Here is a 17,651-nt window from a genome sequence, read left to right as displayed (position 1 = left end):
AGGCAGAGGGGCACAGTTCCCTGAGCCAGCCATTATGGATAGACAGTATCCTTTTAGTGAACAAAAGCAGCTGGAAAGCAAAGGTTAAAGTAAAAGAAACAGGTAGTCAGATTTGGCTCTTCCTTGTTACATACTTACAAGTTATTCTTAAACTTTCTATACCTTTCCTGTAGCTCCTTTTTTTTTCTTAGCTCTTTTTTTCCTTAACATGAAAAACAGTGCTAAGTTGTACCATAATATATTTTGAAAATTTTATTTCTTAGGGACAGTGTTTCTCAATCTTGTAATTACTTCTTTTAAATGGGAGGAATTCTCAGGGTCTGCCAGACTTTACTTATTGTTAATATTTTAATTACGTATGTACAAACGTAAAGCTAAATATAAACTCTTTATAGTATCCAGCTTTATCAATTTGATGTTTTTCCATTTTAAGCATTATGACCCATGATTTGAGTTGTGTTCATTATCACAGTCAAAACAATTTGTAATCAGCATTTCCTTTTTGCACAGATTTTTAAACACTGATCTGAGCCTTAAAATAGTATGCTGAGAAACTTTAAAAAAATACTGTATAAAGAGAACATTCTTTGTTTTGTATTTACTACTTTTTTTTTTTTTTTTAACCAATCACAAACAGTTGGTGGATGTTGGTAGAGGCAAAGATGGGATCCGTATGCAGAACATCAGCTTGTGAATAAGTATGATGGTGACCACTTTGGTCCAGGTTTTTATGACTTTGGCATTCCTATACTGCAGTGCATCTTAGGATCGCTCTCTCTCTCCACCATTTTTATGTATTTGAAGCACCATCTTTCATTTCTACAGTGTGTTGTTTTTTGGCCTTTGTATTCATTCCCAAACCACAATTATATACTCATAAACACAAGCAGGCCAATCAAGAATACTATCCAGACTCCATTTGAAAAACACTGACTTAGGGCCTTACAAACAGGATTATTTAAGAATTTACATATTTTTTCTTTAAACACAAATGCAGAATAATCATAGTGTTCTAAATTACATTGCTGCTTGCCTCTGTTAGCGATTCCTTAGTGCGCCATGATTACCTTAGGAAGGGGTAATTGCTTTAATCTGAATTTCCCTTTCTTGTTTATTTTATGGTAGATTCAACAGAACAGTAATCCACCGAGATTTTCTCCTGTTTATGGTAATTGTTTCCTTTGCTGAAAGAAGACTATGAGAGGGATGGGGAAACATTAAATCCCTCTTACTGAATATAATAATATTTTTGCTGTTTTTATGCCATTTGATGTTGAATTAAGAGGGATTAGAGATGTTAAAAATGTAAAAAAGGAACAGTGTCCTCAAAAGTTGATCTACACTGTAATATTTCTATGAATAATGTGTCTGGTAATTTGTAAAGAATGGACTGCTTTCTGCTTTAACTCATTGTGCTTATTATGAATTATGAACTGAAAAAAAGTTACTCAGCTAAGAATACTGTATAGAGTAGCATCCAGCTTTTCTGGTGATAGGAGATCTCATGGTGGACTACTTCTAAGACTTGAAGACTTAAGTAAAAGTAAATATTAGTTAGGAGTTAATGCTAATCACACAACTCCATTAAAGAATTAGAGCATAAATGCTATTTAGAATGTTTTTCCTTACCAACTTTGAGGAATAACTTACATATAAGAAAGTACATCCGTTTAAAGAATGTAATTTGATGAGGTTTGACATTTGCATATACACTTGAAGCCCCCACTACAGTAAAGATACAGAACATTCCTGTCACCCTGCAAAGATTCTTCTTACTCATTTGCGGTCAGTTTCCTCTTTCTGTACTGGCCCCAGGCAACTATTGATCTGCTTCTTCTTTTTCCTTTTTTTTTAAACTATAGATCGGTTTACATTTTATGTGAATGGAATCATGTATTATGTATGCTAGTGTGTCTGGCTTCTTGCACTTAGGTGAAGATCTTTGAGTTTCATCCGTGTTGTTGAATGTATTAGTAGCTTTTTCCAGTATAAGCATTGTTTGTCCATTCACCCGTTGATAGACATTGCTATTTTTTTTATAAATTTATTTATTTTTGGCTGCGTTGGGTCTTTGCTGCTGCACGCGGGCTTTCTCTAGTTGTGGCGAGGGGGGGCTATTCTTTCTTGCGGTGCGTGGGCTTCTCATTGCGGTGGCTTCTCATGTTGCACAGCACAGGCTCTAGGTGCGCGGGCTTCAGTAGTTGTGGCACGTGGGCTCAGTAGTTGTGGCTCGCAGGCTCTAGAGTGCAGGCTCAGTAATTGTGGTGCATGGGCTTAGTTGCTCTGCGGCATGTGGGATCTTCCCAGACCAGGGCTTGAACCCGTGCCCCCTGCATTGGCAGGTGGATTCTCAACCACTGCACCACCAGGGAAGCCCCGGAACTTGGGTATCTTCTTATTCCAAGTAGATAAAAGACATTTTGTTGGCTCATTATTTAACCTAGCTGCTTGGTAATAATTTATGCGGCATGAAGTATTTTTCAGGAAGCTCTTTGGCAGAGTGTTAATTTTTAAAAACTTCATCAATTCTGAGGAAATTTGGAAGGTTTATAGTAATAATCTAACACAGTATCTTTCAGACTTAATATGCCTTCAGTAAAAAAATTGGGGGGTGTGTATTACAGTCATAAATGGTTTTTTATAAATTCTATGTATTTATTACTTTAGTAATTTAATATATATTATAAAAGATAATCAAAATAGAAATTTTAAAGGATGAGATAAAATATAATTGTAAATAATTGTTCTTTTTGCATAACTAATGGATTGTTGTATGCCTACCCCACTCTGGTAACTAGGAAGTACTGCCTGTTCAGACAGTTGAAAATTACACCAGCAGACGGCGCACTAGTCTAACTTTTTACAAAAATACGTAATTTACATGGACTAATGGGGAAAAGATAACCATTTTTATGTAGCTTATAAAAATAGCTAATAGTAAAGGAGAAAAGACCATTTTAGGCTTTAAGCTAATGTTTCTTATAAAATAGCTTATAAAAATAGCTAATAGTAAAGGAGAAAAGACCATTTTAGGCTTTAAGCTAATGTTTCTCAGTCTTTTTTTCATTATTGCTCTCTTCCCCAGGGAGCCTTTTTAGGTATTTTTTCCTAATTTACTCTCCGAATGAAATCTTAATGCTGATGCGCAGTGTATCTGTACATGTAGTGTGACTCTGTTGAAGACCAGAAGTCACTATAATATTTACTTTTTTTATCCCTAAGATCCAATTTTTGTCCACTTGAATTATATCGCCTCTGTTTAGAGAGCATGTTTTAGACTAATTATGTTTTTCCCCCTGTTACTTGAGCTTTCTAATCTCATTTTTCTTAAGTGAATAATAAATTAGTATGTGCTCTTTTTGTTCATAGTTACTGACGTGGAGTAGCTAATGGTAGGAGAAGCTTGCCCAACATTAAGAAATATACTGGAAATAGTTCATAAAGGAGACAGGCTGTTCATAGATAATTCACTTTACTATATCATGATATTTTGTTTATGCTTTTTCCATAGGATGCTATTCTGAAATACAATGTGGCATATTCTAAGAAATGGGACTTTACAGCTTTGGTTGATTTCTGGGATAAGGTAGAAGTATGCTTATTTCTTAAACTATGAAACTAATATGACAGCTCTAATGGAAAAGTTTGAGAAAAATATATATAATTCTGTCACACTAACACCATTATCATCTTTTATTTTTGTGAGAAATATTTCCTGCTATTTTATATGCAGCTAATTTTGAATTTTGCTTTAGTCTCTCATGATATGCATTTTCTGTTGTATTGTTGTACCATTTTCAGTATTATAAAGTGGCTGCATAGTATTTCATGTCTAGATTTTGATAATTTAATGATTCCCATATTCTCAGACATCTAGGTTGCATAAGTTTTACTCCCTTCTCAACTATACTGTAGTAACATCTTTATATATGTATGTGAATAAATACATGTATATAGTTTCCCAAATTTAATATTGTTTCTTTAGGTGATTCCCAGAAGTTAGGTGGCTAGGTCAAAAGGCACAAAACTTTTATGGCCCTGGGTTTATGCTGTAAAATCATTTTTCCTCAGGGGACTGTAGCAGTTTAGTATGCTATCAACAATGGGTAAGAATACCACTTTGATAGTACTGTTAGAAGAATAGGTATCATCCATTTTGAAAAACTGGCAGTATACCTTTAAAAAAAAAAAAACATTTTATTTTGATATAATGATAGATTCACAAGAAATTGTAAAGAAATGTACAGGGAAGGTCCCATGCACACTTCATCCTATCTTCCCAAATGTTGATTGCTTAAATAAGTATAATACAATATCAAAACTAGAAAACTGACAGGAGACCTTATTTAGATTTTACCAGTTATACCTGTACTCATTTGTGTGTGTAGTTATGTAACTGTATCTTCATGTAACCACCACCACAGTCAAGATACAGAACTGTTCCATCACCACAGTGCTCACTGGTGCTGCCCATTATAGCCACACCAACTCCTTCCTAACTTCTGGCAACCACTAATCTGTTATCCCGGTGCATAATTTTGTTACTTCAGAAAGGTTATGGTTTGTAACCTTTTCACATTGCCTTTTGGTTCCTTTTTATTGCAGAGTGGTGTTCTGTGAGATTGATGTATCATAATTTAACTGTAAATGCATTTCAGGACATTTGAGTTGTTTCTAGTTTTTAGCTGTTAGAACTAAAGCTGCTGTGAACTTTCGTATACAGTGTTTTGCATAAACATAAGTTTTTATTTCTCTGGGGTACATCCCCAAGAGTGCAATTGTTGAATTGTTTGATAAATGTATTTTTAGTCTTAGAAGAAACTGCCAGTATACTTTTGCTAGGTAAGTAAGCCTTCCCAAAGAGATACTTTCATATACAATCTGTTTAAAAGTTTTTTTATCATTTGATTTTTCTGCCCACAGTTTAATTATCCATGTTATATATGCTTCATTTACTAATACTAGAAACTGAAAGTAACTTTTGAAATGGAAACATTTTGAGTTGAAATATTTTCAATATTACACAACTTTAACTTACCTAATAGAGAATAATTATTGAACTTTAAACATGTCCTATGTTTTTTTTTAATTGTGGCCTTTCCCTCTCTGGTCTTTTTTTCAGATAAATAACTGTGAGATAAATAAGACAATAATTATTATTCCTATCGTAAATGAGTAGTTATGATTTAGAAATGAACTTTCTTGGCCAAAGTGACATAGTTTGTCCCTGGTAGGACAGTGTAACCCAATCAGTGTTCTTTCCACTATTGCCTGCGATCACAGTCTGATGTCCCTCTGCACACACCCTCCCCTCCTACTTGCTGCTCATTTTCTCTGTAATTAGAGACTGATATGCCCCCTTCCTCCACTTTTCTGTATTGAAGTTCTGTCTCCCAAGACTAACATCTTCCTGTCTACTCCCTCCAAAATGAGATGTCACCTTTCTTTGAATTTCCATGACAAATTTTAAAATTTATCATGTGGCACTCCCTCGCTTTGCTTTGCTTTGCTTTATTCTAGATGAAATGTTGACATCCACTGGTATGTCAAAAGTTTCTTGGGGCAGAGACTGTATCTTTCTTAGCTTTGTGTTTCCTGTAGCATCTATATACAATGTCTTATTTATCGTGTGTGCTCTGTAAGTAGTTATGGACTGGATTTCAACAGGAGATCAGGCAGTCATATTGGTTTTCATGGTTACCAAGGTCATGAGAATATTATCTAGAAGTAACGGTTTGAGTTAATAAAAACTGATGTTTCTGATTCCTTCTCCCACTCCCTGCCCACACACACAACACATCTAAATTAGACTCTTCCTTCTCTGAGCATTTTTAGCTAGTGATGTTCCAGTGTTCTTGTTACTTCATTTCCTGTGACATTACTGAAGATCAGTCTGTCCTCTAGGATTGCTGGTGGTAATCCAGAAGAAAGTGGTTGTTTAATTACGTGGTCAGGAATCAAACATTAAGATTATTGTGAACCCTTATTTTTGAGTTACAAATAAGGAAGAACCTGAAAATGTGAAAATGAAATTGACAGTGTTATGAATAACACCACCACTCCCTTTTTTCCAGTAGTGTTTTGATTATTTCACAAAGTATCCATGAGGCAGCATGATATAAGCAGTGGCTCTCAGATTTATTGTGTATCTGAATCCTGGAGGGCTTATTAAAAAGGTAGCTGCCTACCATCCTCTCCAAGTTTTCTGATTCAGTGGGTCTGGGATGAGACCTGAGAGTTTGCATTTCTAATAGTTTCCTAGGTGGTGCTGCTATTGCTTCAGGGACCGTGCCTTGAGAACTGCTGGCGGAAAAAAGAGCATAGAATTAGAAATGACTATTTTGTTTCTTAGTCTCAAAGCTTTGTAACTTTGGGTAAGCCACATGACCTCAGCAGTTAGTTTCCTCATTTGTGAAATTGACAAAATAACCACTTTATGCATCTTGATGACATGTTTTAAAGATCTAGCTAACTAATGTATCTGAAATCACTTTTAAAATTCTGGAATGATAATCAAATATGTTGTTACTTTCTTACCTCTGTAAACAGTTTGTTTTGCCTCTTTTCAAAAAAAAGTTTTTTCTGTCATTAACATATCTGAATTGTAGATATGTTGTGAAAGTATAAGAAGTAAGACAATAAAAATTACTTGTACTTTGGCTACCCCCAAACAATCACCTGAAACAACAATCTGTTTCAGGGCTTTGTATTCTCTTCTGGTTAATTTGTCTATTACTGCAATAGTGCCACAATGTCTTAATGGCTATAGCTTCATAATAATTCTTGGTATCTGGTAAAACGAGCCTCTCCTCATCAGTCTTCTTTCTCACAAGTATACTGGCTATTCTTTATTCTTTCACATAAATTTTAGAATCAGCCTGTTGGGGTCCATAAAAATCCTGTTGGACTCTTGAGTAGAATTGCATTAAATATGCAGATAAATTGGAAAAGATTTTACATCTACATAATACTATATATTCCTCTCCATAAGGATGGTATGGGTCTTCATTTATTTAGGGTTTTCTTAGATCAGATAAGACCTTGTATTCCAATATTTCTCTTGCTTGCTGTTGTGGAAGCCCTCATCATCTATTTCTCCATAGCATAACATGAGCTATGCCCCATAATTATACATTCCTGTATATTGTCTTAATTCAGTGCCTGCTCAATTACTCTTAGGTTCCCTGGCATTTACCCCATTTGTGTTTGGTTGCTGGCAGAGCCAAGGCGCACCCACTATCTTGGCCCTTGCCATATGCTTTAGGGAAAGATGTGAGATTTGAGCATAAAAGCACTTTGTCCCTTGCCTGATGGGAGCTGTTGGGAAGTTCTTTAGCTTTTCTGAGCCTCAGTTTTCTTCCCATAAAATGGGATTAACAATAGCTACCTCGGAGTATGATGTTCTGATAATAAGTGGCTTCTTGTGGTTCTTTCTCTCAAGACTCCAAACAGGAGGGAACAGGAGCAACCCAGACAGGCCTTGTTCCATCTGTCCATCAGCAGTCGCCGTAGGGCAAGAGCTGGAGGGAAGGTGTGAGTCAGGGAAACAGCACCAATGGGAGAGAGATACCTCTATATATCTATATGTATATACCTATCTATATATCTATCATCTATATATGTATGTGGGGGAGAGAGAGAGGAAGATTGTAAGGAGGAGTTGGCTCACACAGTTATGGGGGCTGGCAAGTCTAGAGTCTGCAGGGTGGGCTGCACTGGAGACCCAGGGATGAGCTGATGCTGCACATGGTGTCCAGAGGCAGCCTGCTGGGGCTGAGGTAGGTCAGCCTTTCATTCTGTCCAGGCCTTCAACTGATTGGATGAGGCCCGTCCACCTTATGGAGGGCAGTCTGCCTTACTAAGAGTCCGTTGATTTAAATGTAAATCTCATCCAAAAACATCCTCACAGAAACATCCAGGATAATGTCTCATCAAATATCTGGCCACTGTGGCCCAGCCAGGTTGAAACAAAATGAACCATCACACAGGGGCTTTGGAAATCTCTTTCTTGTAGCACTTCTCCCTCTTCTTCTGTAATTACATTGTTTGAACATACGTAAACATCAGGAAGATTTGCAATGTGCCTCCACGTCCATTCCACAGAGATAGGATTCTAGAGTGGTTAGGAGCACAGATAGGGGTCCACATGGCCTGGGTTTGGATCCTGGGTGGGTAACCTGAGGCATCCTCTCAGCGCATCAGTTTCCCCATTGGGAAATGGGGGTAAATAGTACATTTCCCTCACAGAGTTGTAGTGAGGGTTAAATGATGTAATGTATGCAAAGCATAGATCAGTGCCTGACACCTGGCCATTTTTATCACTCACCTTCTAGAGTTAATACATTTAAACATCATGATACGATATGTTTCTGCCAAAAATTTTAATGAAAAATACTATATATAATTAAAACCTCCTTTGTTTCTCTCTGCAAGTTCTTTTCCCTTTCTCCTTCATTGAAGGCAGCATTGTCCTAAGTGTGGCATCTGATTTGGCCGTTATTTTTTTTTCTACATTTTAACTACATATCTATTAACAAGAGATAGCAGTGTTTTCTGCATTTCAAATGATGGAATATGGTATCATAGTGTACATAATATTCTGTAACTTGCTTTATTTTTACTCAGCAGTATGTTGTTGGGATCTAACGATTCTGAATATATACAGAATTGTCTCATTTTAATGCTGATTAGATTCCTTGTATGAATAGCTTACCTTCCTGTGCCAGTACTGCTGGATGTTGGGGAGTTTCTAATGTTTTGCTGTCATAAGCAGTGCTGTGATGGACACAGCCTATGGCTGTCTTTGTGCCCTTGTGATAGGCTGCAGGGTAGGGCAGGCATGTTGGAGGTTCCCCGGGTATCGACAAAGAACTCTCCAAGATAGTTAGTTGTACTTTATTTTTCACACCCTGGCCAATGCTTGGTTGATATTGTCAGGCTTTAAAATCTTTGCCTGTCAGATGGCTTTTTTTTTTTTAATTAAAAAAAAATTTTTTTAACGTCTTTATTGGAGTAAAATTGCTTTACAATGGTGTGTTAGTTTCTGCTTTATAACAAAGTGAATCAGCTATACATATACATATATCCCCATATCTCCTCCCTCTTGCGTCTCCCTCCCACCCTCCCTATCCCATCCCTCTAGGTGGTCACAAAGCACCCAGCTGATCTCCCTGTGCTATGCAGCTGCTTCCCACTAGCTATCCATTTTACATTTGGTAGTATATATTGCCACTCTCTCACTTCGTCCCAGTTTACCCTTCCCCCTCCCCATGTCCTCAAGTCCATTCTCTGTGTCTGGTGGTGTCTTGCGAAGCACAGAAGTTTTTAATTTTGATGAAGCCTAAATTAATTTTTTCTGTTTTTGGTGTCATATCTAAGAAGCTAATCCAAGGTTGCAAACATTTACTCCTGTGTTTTCTTCTAAGAATTTTATGGTTTTAGCTCTTACTTTTAGGTTCATGACTTATTTTGAATTGATTTTTGTATATGGTGTGAATTAGGGGTCAAGTTTTATTTTTTTGCTTGTGAATAGCCATTTTGTGTTAATTTTCACATACGATATGAGATAGAGGTCTGATTTCATTATTTTTCATGTGGATGGATATCTGGTTGTCCCAGCACCATTTGTGGAAAAGACTCCCTATTGAATTGTCTTGGCACCCTGCAAAAACCAATTGACCATACATGTGAGGGTTTATTTCTGGCCTCTCAATTCTATTCCACTGCTCTATATGTCTGTCTTTATGCCACTTCCACACAATCTTGACTACTGTAGCTTTGTAATAAGTTTTAAGTTGGAAAATATGAGTCCTCCAGCTTTGTTCTTTTTCTAATTTGTTTTGGCAGTTTTGGATCTTTTGTGCTTTCATGTGAATTTTAGGGTCAGCTTATTAATTTCTGAAAAAAGTTAGCTGTGAAGGGTAATTTCTATAATCATATTAATAGAATCCATACTAATTCTGCATCTTGAGGCAGGACCAGTCAATTTCAGGGTTACCTTATTGAGCTTTTGAACCATATGATGTTTAAAGGTAGGCATAAAATAATGGAAGCCTTATGGCTATGTCAGAATATCTTTGTATCTAGATGTCTTTCACTCTTAGAGAGATGTAATTTTTGATGCAATGAAAAGTTGACCAAACTGATAAAATCTTTGTCACTTAAGTTATAGTATATAGATGGTCTATTTGCGTTTTGTAATTTTCGTGCCTTAAACTAGTTACAGTTGTTAATTTGGGTAGGTACAGTTGATACCTTGTGATGGCAGTAAAACATGCCTTTGGTTAAAATACCCCTGTCACCTTGCTGTGAGGTAAAGTAGTCGATTTTTCCTCTCTTCTTAATCACTCTACTCAGACAGGACCTTGTTTCCCTTTTATCTGGTGACCTTGCCCAGAAACATTCCTGTAAGAGTAATATATAGCAAGTTTTGGTGTGTTTAGTGTAGATCATAAATATGAGGTGATTACCAAGGTGCTGGTGATAGTTTTACAGTTCTCTAGAGAGAGGAGTCATTGCGTTTTTGACCTTCTGATTTTTATTTACTTTGTAAACATACGGGAGGGTTGGGGGAGTCCTCACAATTGTACCAAATATTCATTTCTTATTGTTTTCTTCAAGTTTCTGTCTCTCTCTATATATTTTTTATAGTTATATCTAGATATAAAAGTATATTTAAAATATTTTATGATATATTATAAAGCTGTGTTACATAGCTTTATCATTTTTAGTCTTAATGGTTGCATAATATTCCATCAAATGATATGTCATTTGCTTAACCATTCCAGTGTTAGAGATTTAAGGAAGTCTCTTTGTGTAAAGCATGTCTAGAGATTTAAGAGTGTTCGTCCCTATGACTGTCTGTTGTTTATGCATTGTCAGTGTACTTAACAGCAGACCTTGGATATTTAATACAGTTGTGTGTTTTTCTGTCCTTCAAACCTCCAAAGGTATTAATATAGAACTTTACCATGTCACAGCCCACAGGGATAACATTGCCCAGGATTACAGGAGTTATTGAGAAGTAAGTATTAGATACATATGTGGTGGGATTGGAGGAGTAAAAACAGATCTTTAGTGCAAGGGAAGCAGTTGTTTGGCTAGGTTTTAAATTATAAGTGAATTCTATTTGCTTTGCATTGTCTGTGTCCACATTTTGGAGTAAGAATGCTTCTTTTAAAAGGGCTCTTAAATGTTGCTTATTTAACAGTATTTGGGAATTCTTTACTTAAATGTCACACCCAGCTCTGAGTAACTTGTTTTGCTAAAGAAAAAAATGAAGTTTAAATTTAACATCATATCAATTTTAATATTTTACAGTTAAGTTGATTTGGGGGCTGTTAACATTTATCTCCTTAAAACCTTGCTTTGGCTGGTTCTGTGAGTAATAGGTTTTGTAACCCATACTACTTTAGAACAGGAGGTGTTAATATCAACAGTCATTTAGTGTGGTTCCATGTTACAGTCATTACCTAAATGCTAGTATTGAGAGCAAGAAGTAAGAGACCCAGAATCCTGGTAATCCTTTGAGCATCCTTATTTAGGATAAAAGCAAGGAGTACTGCCTAAGCTTTTTAAAAAATTTTTTCAGAGACCAGCAAAGATCACAGAAATCAACCTGTTATTTTGTAATTCATAGTTAAATATTTAGGTGCTACTGAGTTGAAATGGCCGTTATTTAGTGTTTTTTGCATCTTGAATGCTAATATTAGTTTTCCTCCCTGCCAGCTGTTGGAAGTGCTAGGAACAAATAATCTGTGTTTTATGGCCCTCCTGGGTGGTGTTCCACAAAATTAAATTCAAACACTTCTATAATTCGTATTCTAACTGAATCGATATACTTACTGCTGACATTTTTCACAGGAAAGTTTAACAGAATGTCCTATATATTAAGAAAGTTTCTCTATTAATACATTTTAGACATATTTTAAATACCTCCCTCTTACAACAACTGTGGCACTGTTTCTTTTCATTCTCAGTGAATTAACTTGTGAAATTTACATAGCACATTATGGCCATAGTGATGGAAGAGGGGTGTAGGGATGGCGTATGTTAAGAGCGGTTACTTCTGTTTCTGTGATCCTGGCTTCTATTTCTGGACTTGGATGCTAGTTAAAAAATGGATGTTTGCCTTATAATTATTCATTAGGCCATCCATATATATTTTGTGTACTTTTTGAACATATATTTCACAATAAATGTAATTGTCAATTCAAAATAAAGAACTTTAAATTCTAAAATTGGTTTGTATAGTGAACTTTTTCAGTAAATGGAATAGTTGTTGAAAGGAAACCTAAGGTTTTTGGTGACTATTTCATCTTCCTTTCCATGTTTAGTTTTATGTCTGGAATAGAAAAGATAGGAATGAGTAGGTCTCTTATTTCCTCACTTATGTTAGTTAGTTTATCCATAAAGGCTTCCATAAATACCAAAATCAGGTATTTTGTTGTTGTTTTATTTTTACATCTGTGATTGCTAAAAGTGGAGAGTGAGAGATAGGAGTACAGGAATGGGAGGTCATTTAAAATAAAAAAATGGAAACATTTAAACTTTAAAGTTCAAAGGTTTTATTGTTGTGGTTAGGCTAGAAATATATTCCTCTTTGGAAGCCACTATTTTTTTTTTAATAAATACAGCATGAAGTTTATACCTCAAGTCATACGTACACAGTAAATTCTTTATGGCAACTCGGTAATTGTGCATCTCTTGCCTTTGCTGTAGTTATTAAAATATTGAGTATGTATTGTCCTGTCTGCTCGTGTCCCATGACTTGTCAGAGAAAGGTTGTGTAAAGCCTCTTTTCCTGTAAATGAGGATGTGTAAATCTATCAATAATGAACTTGCATTCTTGCTTATGTACTACTTAATTTTAAAAGGTAAATAGGTGTCGTATTGAGTTTTGAAGGATGTGCACTAAGTGGAGCAAACTATTATGCCTAAGTCATCTTTTCCTTCAGAGTTCTTTTTGTGTAGTTTTACATTTAAAAAACAGGTATATCAGAATTCTTTGTCCCAAAAATTGAGACGTGTGCTGTTATAGCCATGTTTAACTAAAATGACATTTTTGAACTCATGTTACCATGAGAAACCTTAAAAATTATCATTATTGACAGAACAACAATAGAAACTCAGGGAAAACAAATATAAGCTTGTATTAAAATGGATTACCGAGAAAGTTATCTCACATATATAAAGTAATGGCTAGATGGAATTGTTTTGACTTATATCTTTATTATGGGATAAAAAGTTAAAATATAATATATTGAAATTATTAGGCAAAAATCATAGTGTAAGTCACCTGTCATTAAGTAGCGTAAAATGCAATAGTTGTATGTTTATGCATCACTTGGGCGTCATATGTGCATTCATAGGTAAGTGGTGTCTTTCAGACTTCCTGGCTTTCTGGTGCGTGCCATAGTATTATGGGCAGCTTATCTAATAATAACTATATCGAATGTACTTAGTACTTTTTTGTATGTTAAAATATTTTTTAATTTATTTATTTTATTTTATTTTTGGCTGCACTAGGTCTTCGTTGCTGTGTCTGGGCTTTTCTCTAGTTGAGGCAAGCGGGGGCTACTCTTTGCTGCAGTGCACTGGCTTCTCACTGCAGTAGCTTCTCTTGTTGCAGAGCACGGGCTCTAGGTGTGCAGGCTCTAGGTGCTCTTAACCACAGTGGTTAAGAATCCGCCTGCCAATGTAGGGGACACGGGTTCGGTCCCTGGTCCGGGAAGATCCCACATGCCGCGGAGCAACTAAGCCCGTGCGCCACAACTACTGAGCCTGTGCTGTAGAGCAGGCAAGCCACAACTACTGAGCCACGTGCCACAGCTACTGAAGTCCTCGTGCACCACAGAAGAAGAAACCCGCATACCACAATGAAGAGTAGCTCCTTGCAGCAACTAGAGAAAGCCCATGTGCAGTAACGAAGACCCAACACAGCCAAAAAATATATATACACACATATATATAAGAAAAAAATTTTAGAACAAAAATATTAGAGGATTTTTTTCTTTTTTCTCTCTCCATTCCCTTACCCCTACCCCCAACCCCACCCCCCATCACCACAATCTCTATAAATGTTTCATGGAACATTAGTGTTTTTTAGACTAGTTTTGGAAAAGCTGAGGTAAGGCAACATGTTGTTAACCACTGTTTCAAATCAGAACAAATGTCATTAACCAATAACCAGTAAAAATTGTGGGCTTTCACAATAGCCTTTTTTTTTTTTAATAGTGCAGGAGTTAAGTTTCTGAATGTATATAAACACATTACTCCTTAGCTTCCAGTTCCAAGTGGAATTCTTCATAACGAATCTATTTCTGGACCTTTCTTCAAAACTTAAACGATTTAAAGTATCCTTGTTAGTTTTGTCATAAAGAGCCTGTAGCAAATTCCTAATCAAATGAAAGCAGCCTTGAATGTTTCACAAGACTACAGCTAATGCCTTTATTCCTCTAGCTTTCGAACCTCTGATTTGGAGTTCAGTGGAAATTTAACCTTTTTGGACTTCTTCCCTTAGTGACTCACAGTCTCTAGAATCAATAAGGTCTGCATTGCTTTTACAGCTTGACTTGATTTAATTCATGAGAACTGCAGGAGCCAAAAGAAAGCTAATCAGAGTCAGCAAAATATTAAATTTTACATTTGTGTGAAATATGTGGACTTCCTCCTTGGTTTGGTTAATGTATCCTTTGGGTTGGAGCATATGTTGAGGGTCTCATTAATGATTTATTTTAAATAGTGCACCTCTCATAGAATTAATTGCTCCGATTGGAACTAGGCACCTTGCTTTATAAACTTGCTGAGGTATAATGGATAATTAGTCTCAGTTGAGCCCTCTGTGCACTAGATCATTGATGAAATTAGAGTTGTTATTATGTGTTTGTGAAACACTGTGTTGTATTTATGTGTGTGGAGGACAAGGAGGATGGAAATTATAGACATCCAAAAGTGAAAATTTATTTAGTAGAATTCCTCCTGTATTCTAATAATGAAATTAATCTAGTACATTAATGTCCTGTAACTCCAACCCTACCTACTCTGTTCAAATAGCTATGGAAGCCATTACTTTTAAATGTTGCTGTGTCATTGATTTTATTATCTAGAAATCTACTCTGTTGGAGGGGTGATAATAATTTCATGTTCTAATCTCTCCTGTGATTTATATCTCTTATCAACTAGCTCTGAGCTGTTTTCTTTTTTTTAATGCAATTTGACACCATGTCTTGATTTATAAATCCTGTTAGATTACTTCTCAGATTATTTACTCATCTTATGCTCCTAGTCATTAAAGATAAATTCTGTATTCCTTTTGGTTAAGCTCCTCGTAACACTTTTATCCACATGTAAGATCTCATATTTAACACTAGGAGGATTTTCGTAGTATATATTACCTGAAGATAAAAATAGTAAGAGGAAATAAAAACAATATAAATCTGTTTTTCAAATTTATATACTGTTTCCATGTGTAGCCTGTATAAACAGTGCAGTAAACTCGGTAGTAAAGACTAAATAGGTCCATTGAATAGGTCCATTGTCCTCGTGATGCAGGGAGTGGTACACCATTAGTGCCATGGTAGCCGCGTGGTGGCTGCATCTTAGAGGACTGAGCCAATAGCTCTTTCCACATTTTACTTTTGGTACTAATTGTGAAAAATACTCATCCATGATTTATTGCTATGGTAATGACAAGTAATGATTAACTGCACGGGGCAGTCAGATTCTAAGCTGTCAGAGCAATTATTCTTTACAGTGTTAAAGAAGTTTTTAGTAAGCCAAGTGGCATAGTACCTTGTTGCCTCAGTTGCTCTTTGATTACATGAAAAGCACTACAAAAACATTTTCTGCAAGAAGAACCATTTCCAGCATAGTGAAATATGGAATATTTTCAAATGCACTCCCAAGCTATGCTATTGGTCTAATCTGCCTTAGCCCTGGGAAGCCCAGCTTAGATATAAACAAGGTGTCTTAATCCATTCAGGCTGTTTTAACAGAATAGACTGGGTGGTTGATTTATTTCTCACAGTTCTGGACACTGGCAAGTTCAAGATCAAGGTGTTGGCAGGTTCAGTGTCTGGTGAGGACCTGCTTCCTGATTCATAGATGGCTGTCTTCTTGCTGGGTCCTCACAAGGTGGAAGGAGCAAGAAAGCTCTCTGAGGTCTCTTTTATAAGGGCACTAAATCCCATTTAAGATGGCCTCACCTTCATGACCTAATCACCCCAAGGTCCCACCTCCAAATACTACCACATTGGAGGAATAGGTTTCATCATATGAATTTTGGGGGGACAAAACATTCTATCTATAGAACCAGAGCATCTTCTTCCATTGGGAGTGGAATTTAAAAGTACTTACTGTCACAGCACACTGGGTTGAGCAGCCGTATAAATAGCCTCTTTCCCCATGGTTGACTTTTGGCTCCTTTTTTAACCCTTTCCTTTTTCCTGGCTGACTGCTTAAGCTGCAGACCATTTTATCTTCACGTCACATGTAAACCCTTATCCATTCCAGGCTTAACCCTGTCTCCTCCTGGACTTACCCCTTCTACAAAGTTCACCTTGTAGATAATCTCCTCAGTGTTTGATGCGACATCCTACTTGGTTATCTGTGGTAGAGACAGTGGTGGTGCTTATTATTGACATCTTTACTATGTACTAAGTACAGTGTAAGCAGTATATTTTATCCCATTTGATTCTCACAAACACCCCATTATATAGACACTGTATTTTACAAATAAACAACTAAAAATTCAAGGCTTAGAGAGTTTAAGTAGCTTGTTCAAGTGATGAAGCCAGGATTTCAACCCAGGTGCCACTCACTCCAGAGTCTTAGCTCTTAACGACTATAATCTGTTGTGGTAGTTCTCATCCGTGAGTTATTCTGCTTCCCAGGGGACCTTTGGCAAGGTCTGGAGACATTTTAGACTCTCACAACTGGGGGAGAGGTGCTACTGGCTTCTGGTGGGTAGAGGGAATGGATGCCACTAAACATCCTACAATGAACAGGATGACACTCGCGGTGACAAAGAATTATGCAACCCAAAAGGTCAGTAGTGCCTAGATCAGGTAACCCTGCTCTTCTGCAGTGGTTCTCGAGGTTTGGTCCCTGATCCAGCAGCATCACCTGGGAACTTGTTAGAAATGTAAATTCTCCTGCCCTACCCTGAACCTTGCAAATTAGAAACTCTGGGGGTGAGGCCCAGCCATCTTTGCTTTAACAATCCCCTAGCTAATTCTGATAGATGTGAAAGTTTGAGAACTGCTCTACTGTACCATCTTTCTCAAACCTCTCCTTGAAGAGTGCCTGTTCCTCAACTTTTTACCTTGGCTAAAGGAGCTTTTCCTATTGGCAGTTTTTCCTTCTCAAGTAGAACTTGCTGGAATGAAGAGGAGGAGTTGTTTTTCTCCTCAGCCCCCACTGCTGATTCCTGTCCATTCTTGAATTGTTTGGCCATGACCTAGATCTGTGAAAACCCAGGCTGATACCTGTAGAGCTGGGCTGAGGTGTGTCTCCTCTTATCTGTGCCCTGTGGCGCATGCCATCAGAGCTAGCCTTTGACTTAGCACCTAGAGAGGAACCGAGTCAGTCAAACATACTGCCCAAACATTAGGTCAGCTGGAAATGATTCAGTTAAGGGACAGAATTGTCCT

General features: G+C 36.8%; 1 protein-coding gene across 5 annotated transcripts in view; it reads left to right on the top strand.

Moving 5' to 3' along the window:
• The window catches only part of PARG (poly(ADP-ribose) glycohydrolase), a 112,880-nt gene that overhangs the window by 15,927 nt on the left and 79,302 nt on the right, over positions 1–17,651 (top strand). For 4 of the 5 annotated variants that reach the window (XM_089897839.1, XM_089897835.1, XM_089897838.1 and 1 more), the window contains exon 7: positions 3,512–3,586. The exons of the other annotated variant lie outside the window; for it this stretch is intronic. In XM_089897839.1, the coding sequence (XP_089753965.1) occupies positions 3,512–3,586 (75 nt within the window). The remainder of the gene's footprint in view (positions 1–3,511; positions 3,587–17,651) is intronic. 5 annotated transcript variants of the gene reach the window in all.

This window comes from Delphinapterus leucas, chromosome 16, assembly GCF_059928025.1.
Source record: "Delphinapterus leucas isolate spDelLeu-1000000601 "Yukka" chromosome 16, BTC_Dleu_Yukka2, whole genome shotgun sequence".
NCBI classification, from domain to species: Eukaryota; Metazoa; Chordata; class Mammalia; order Artiodactyla; family Monodontidae; genus Delphinapterus; species Delphinapterus leucas.
Note: the sequence above shows the minus strand (reverse complement) of the source record. Positions and strands in the feature narration are given on the sequence as shown.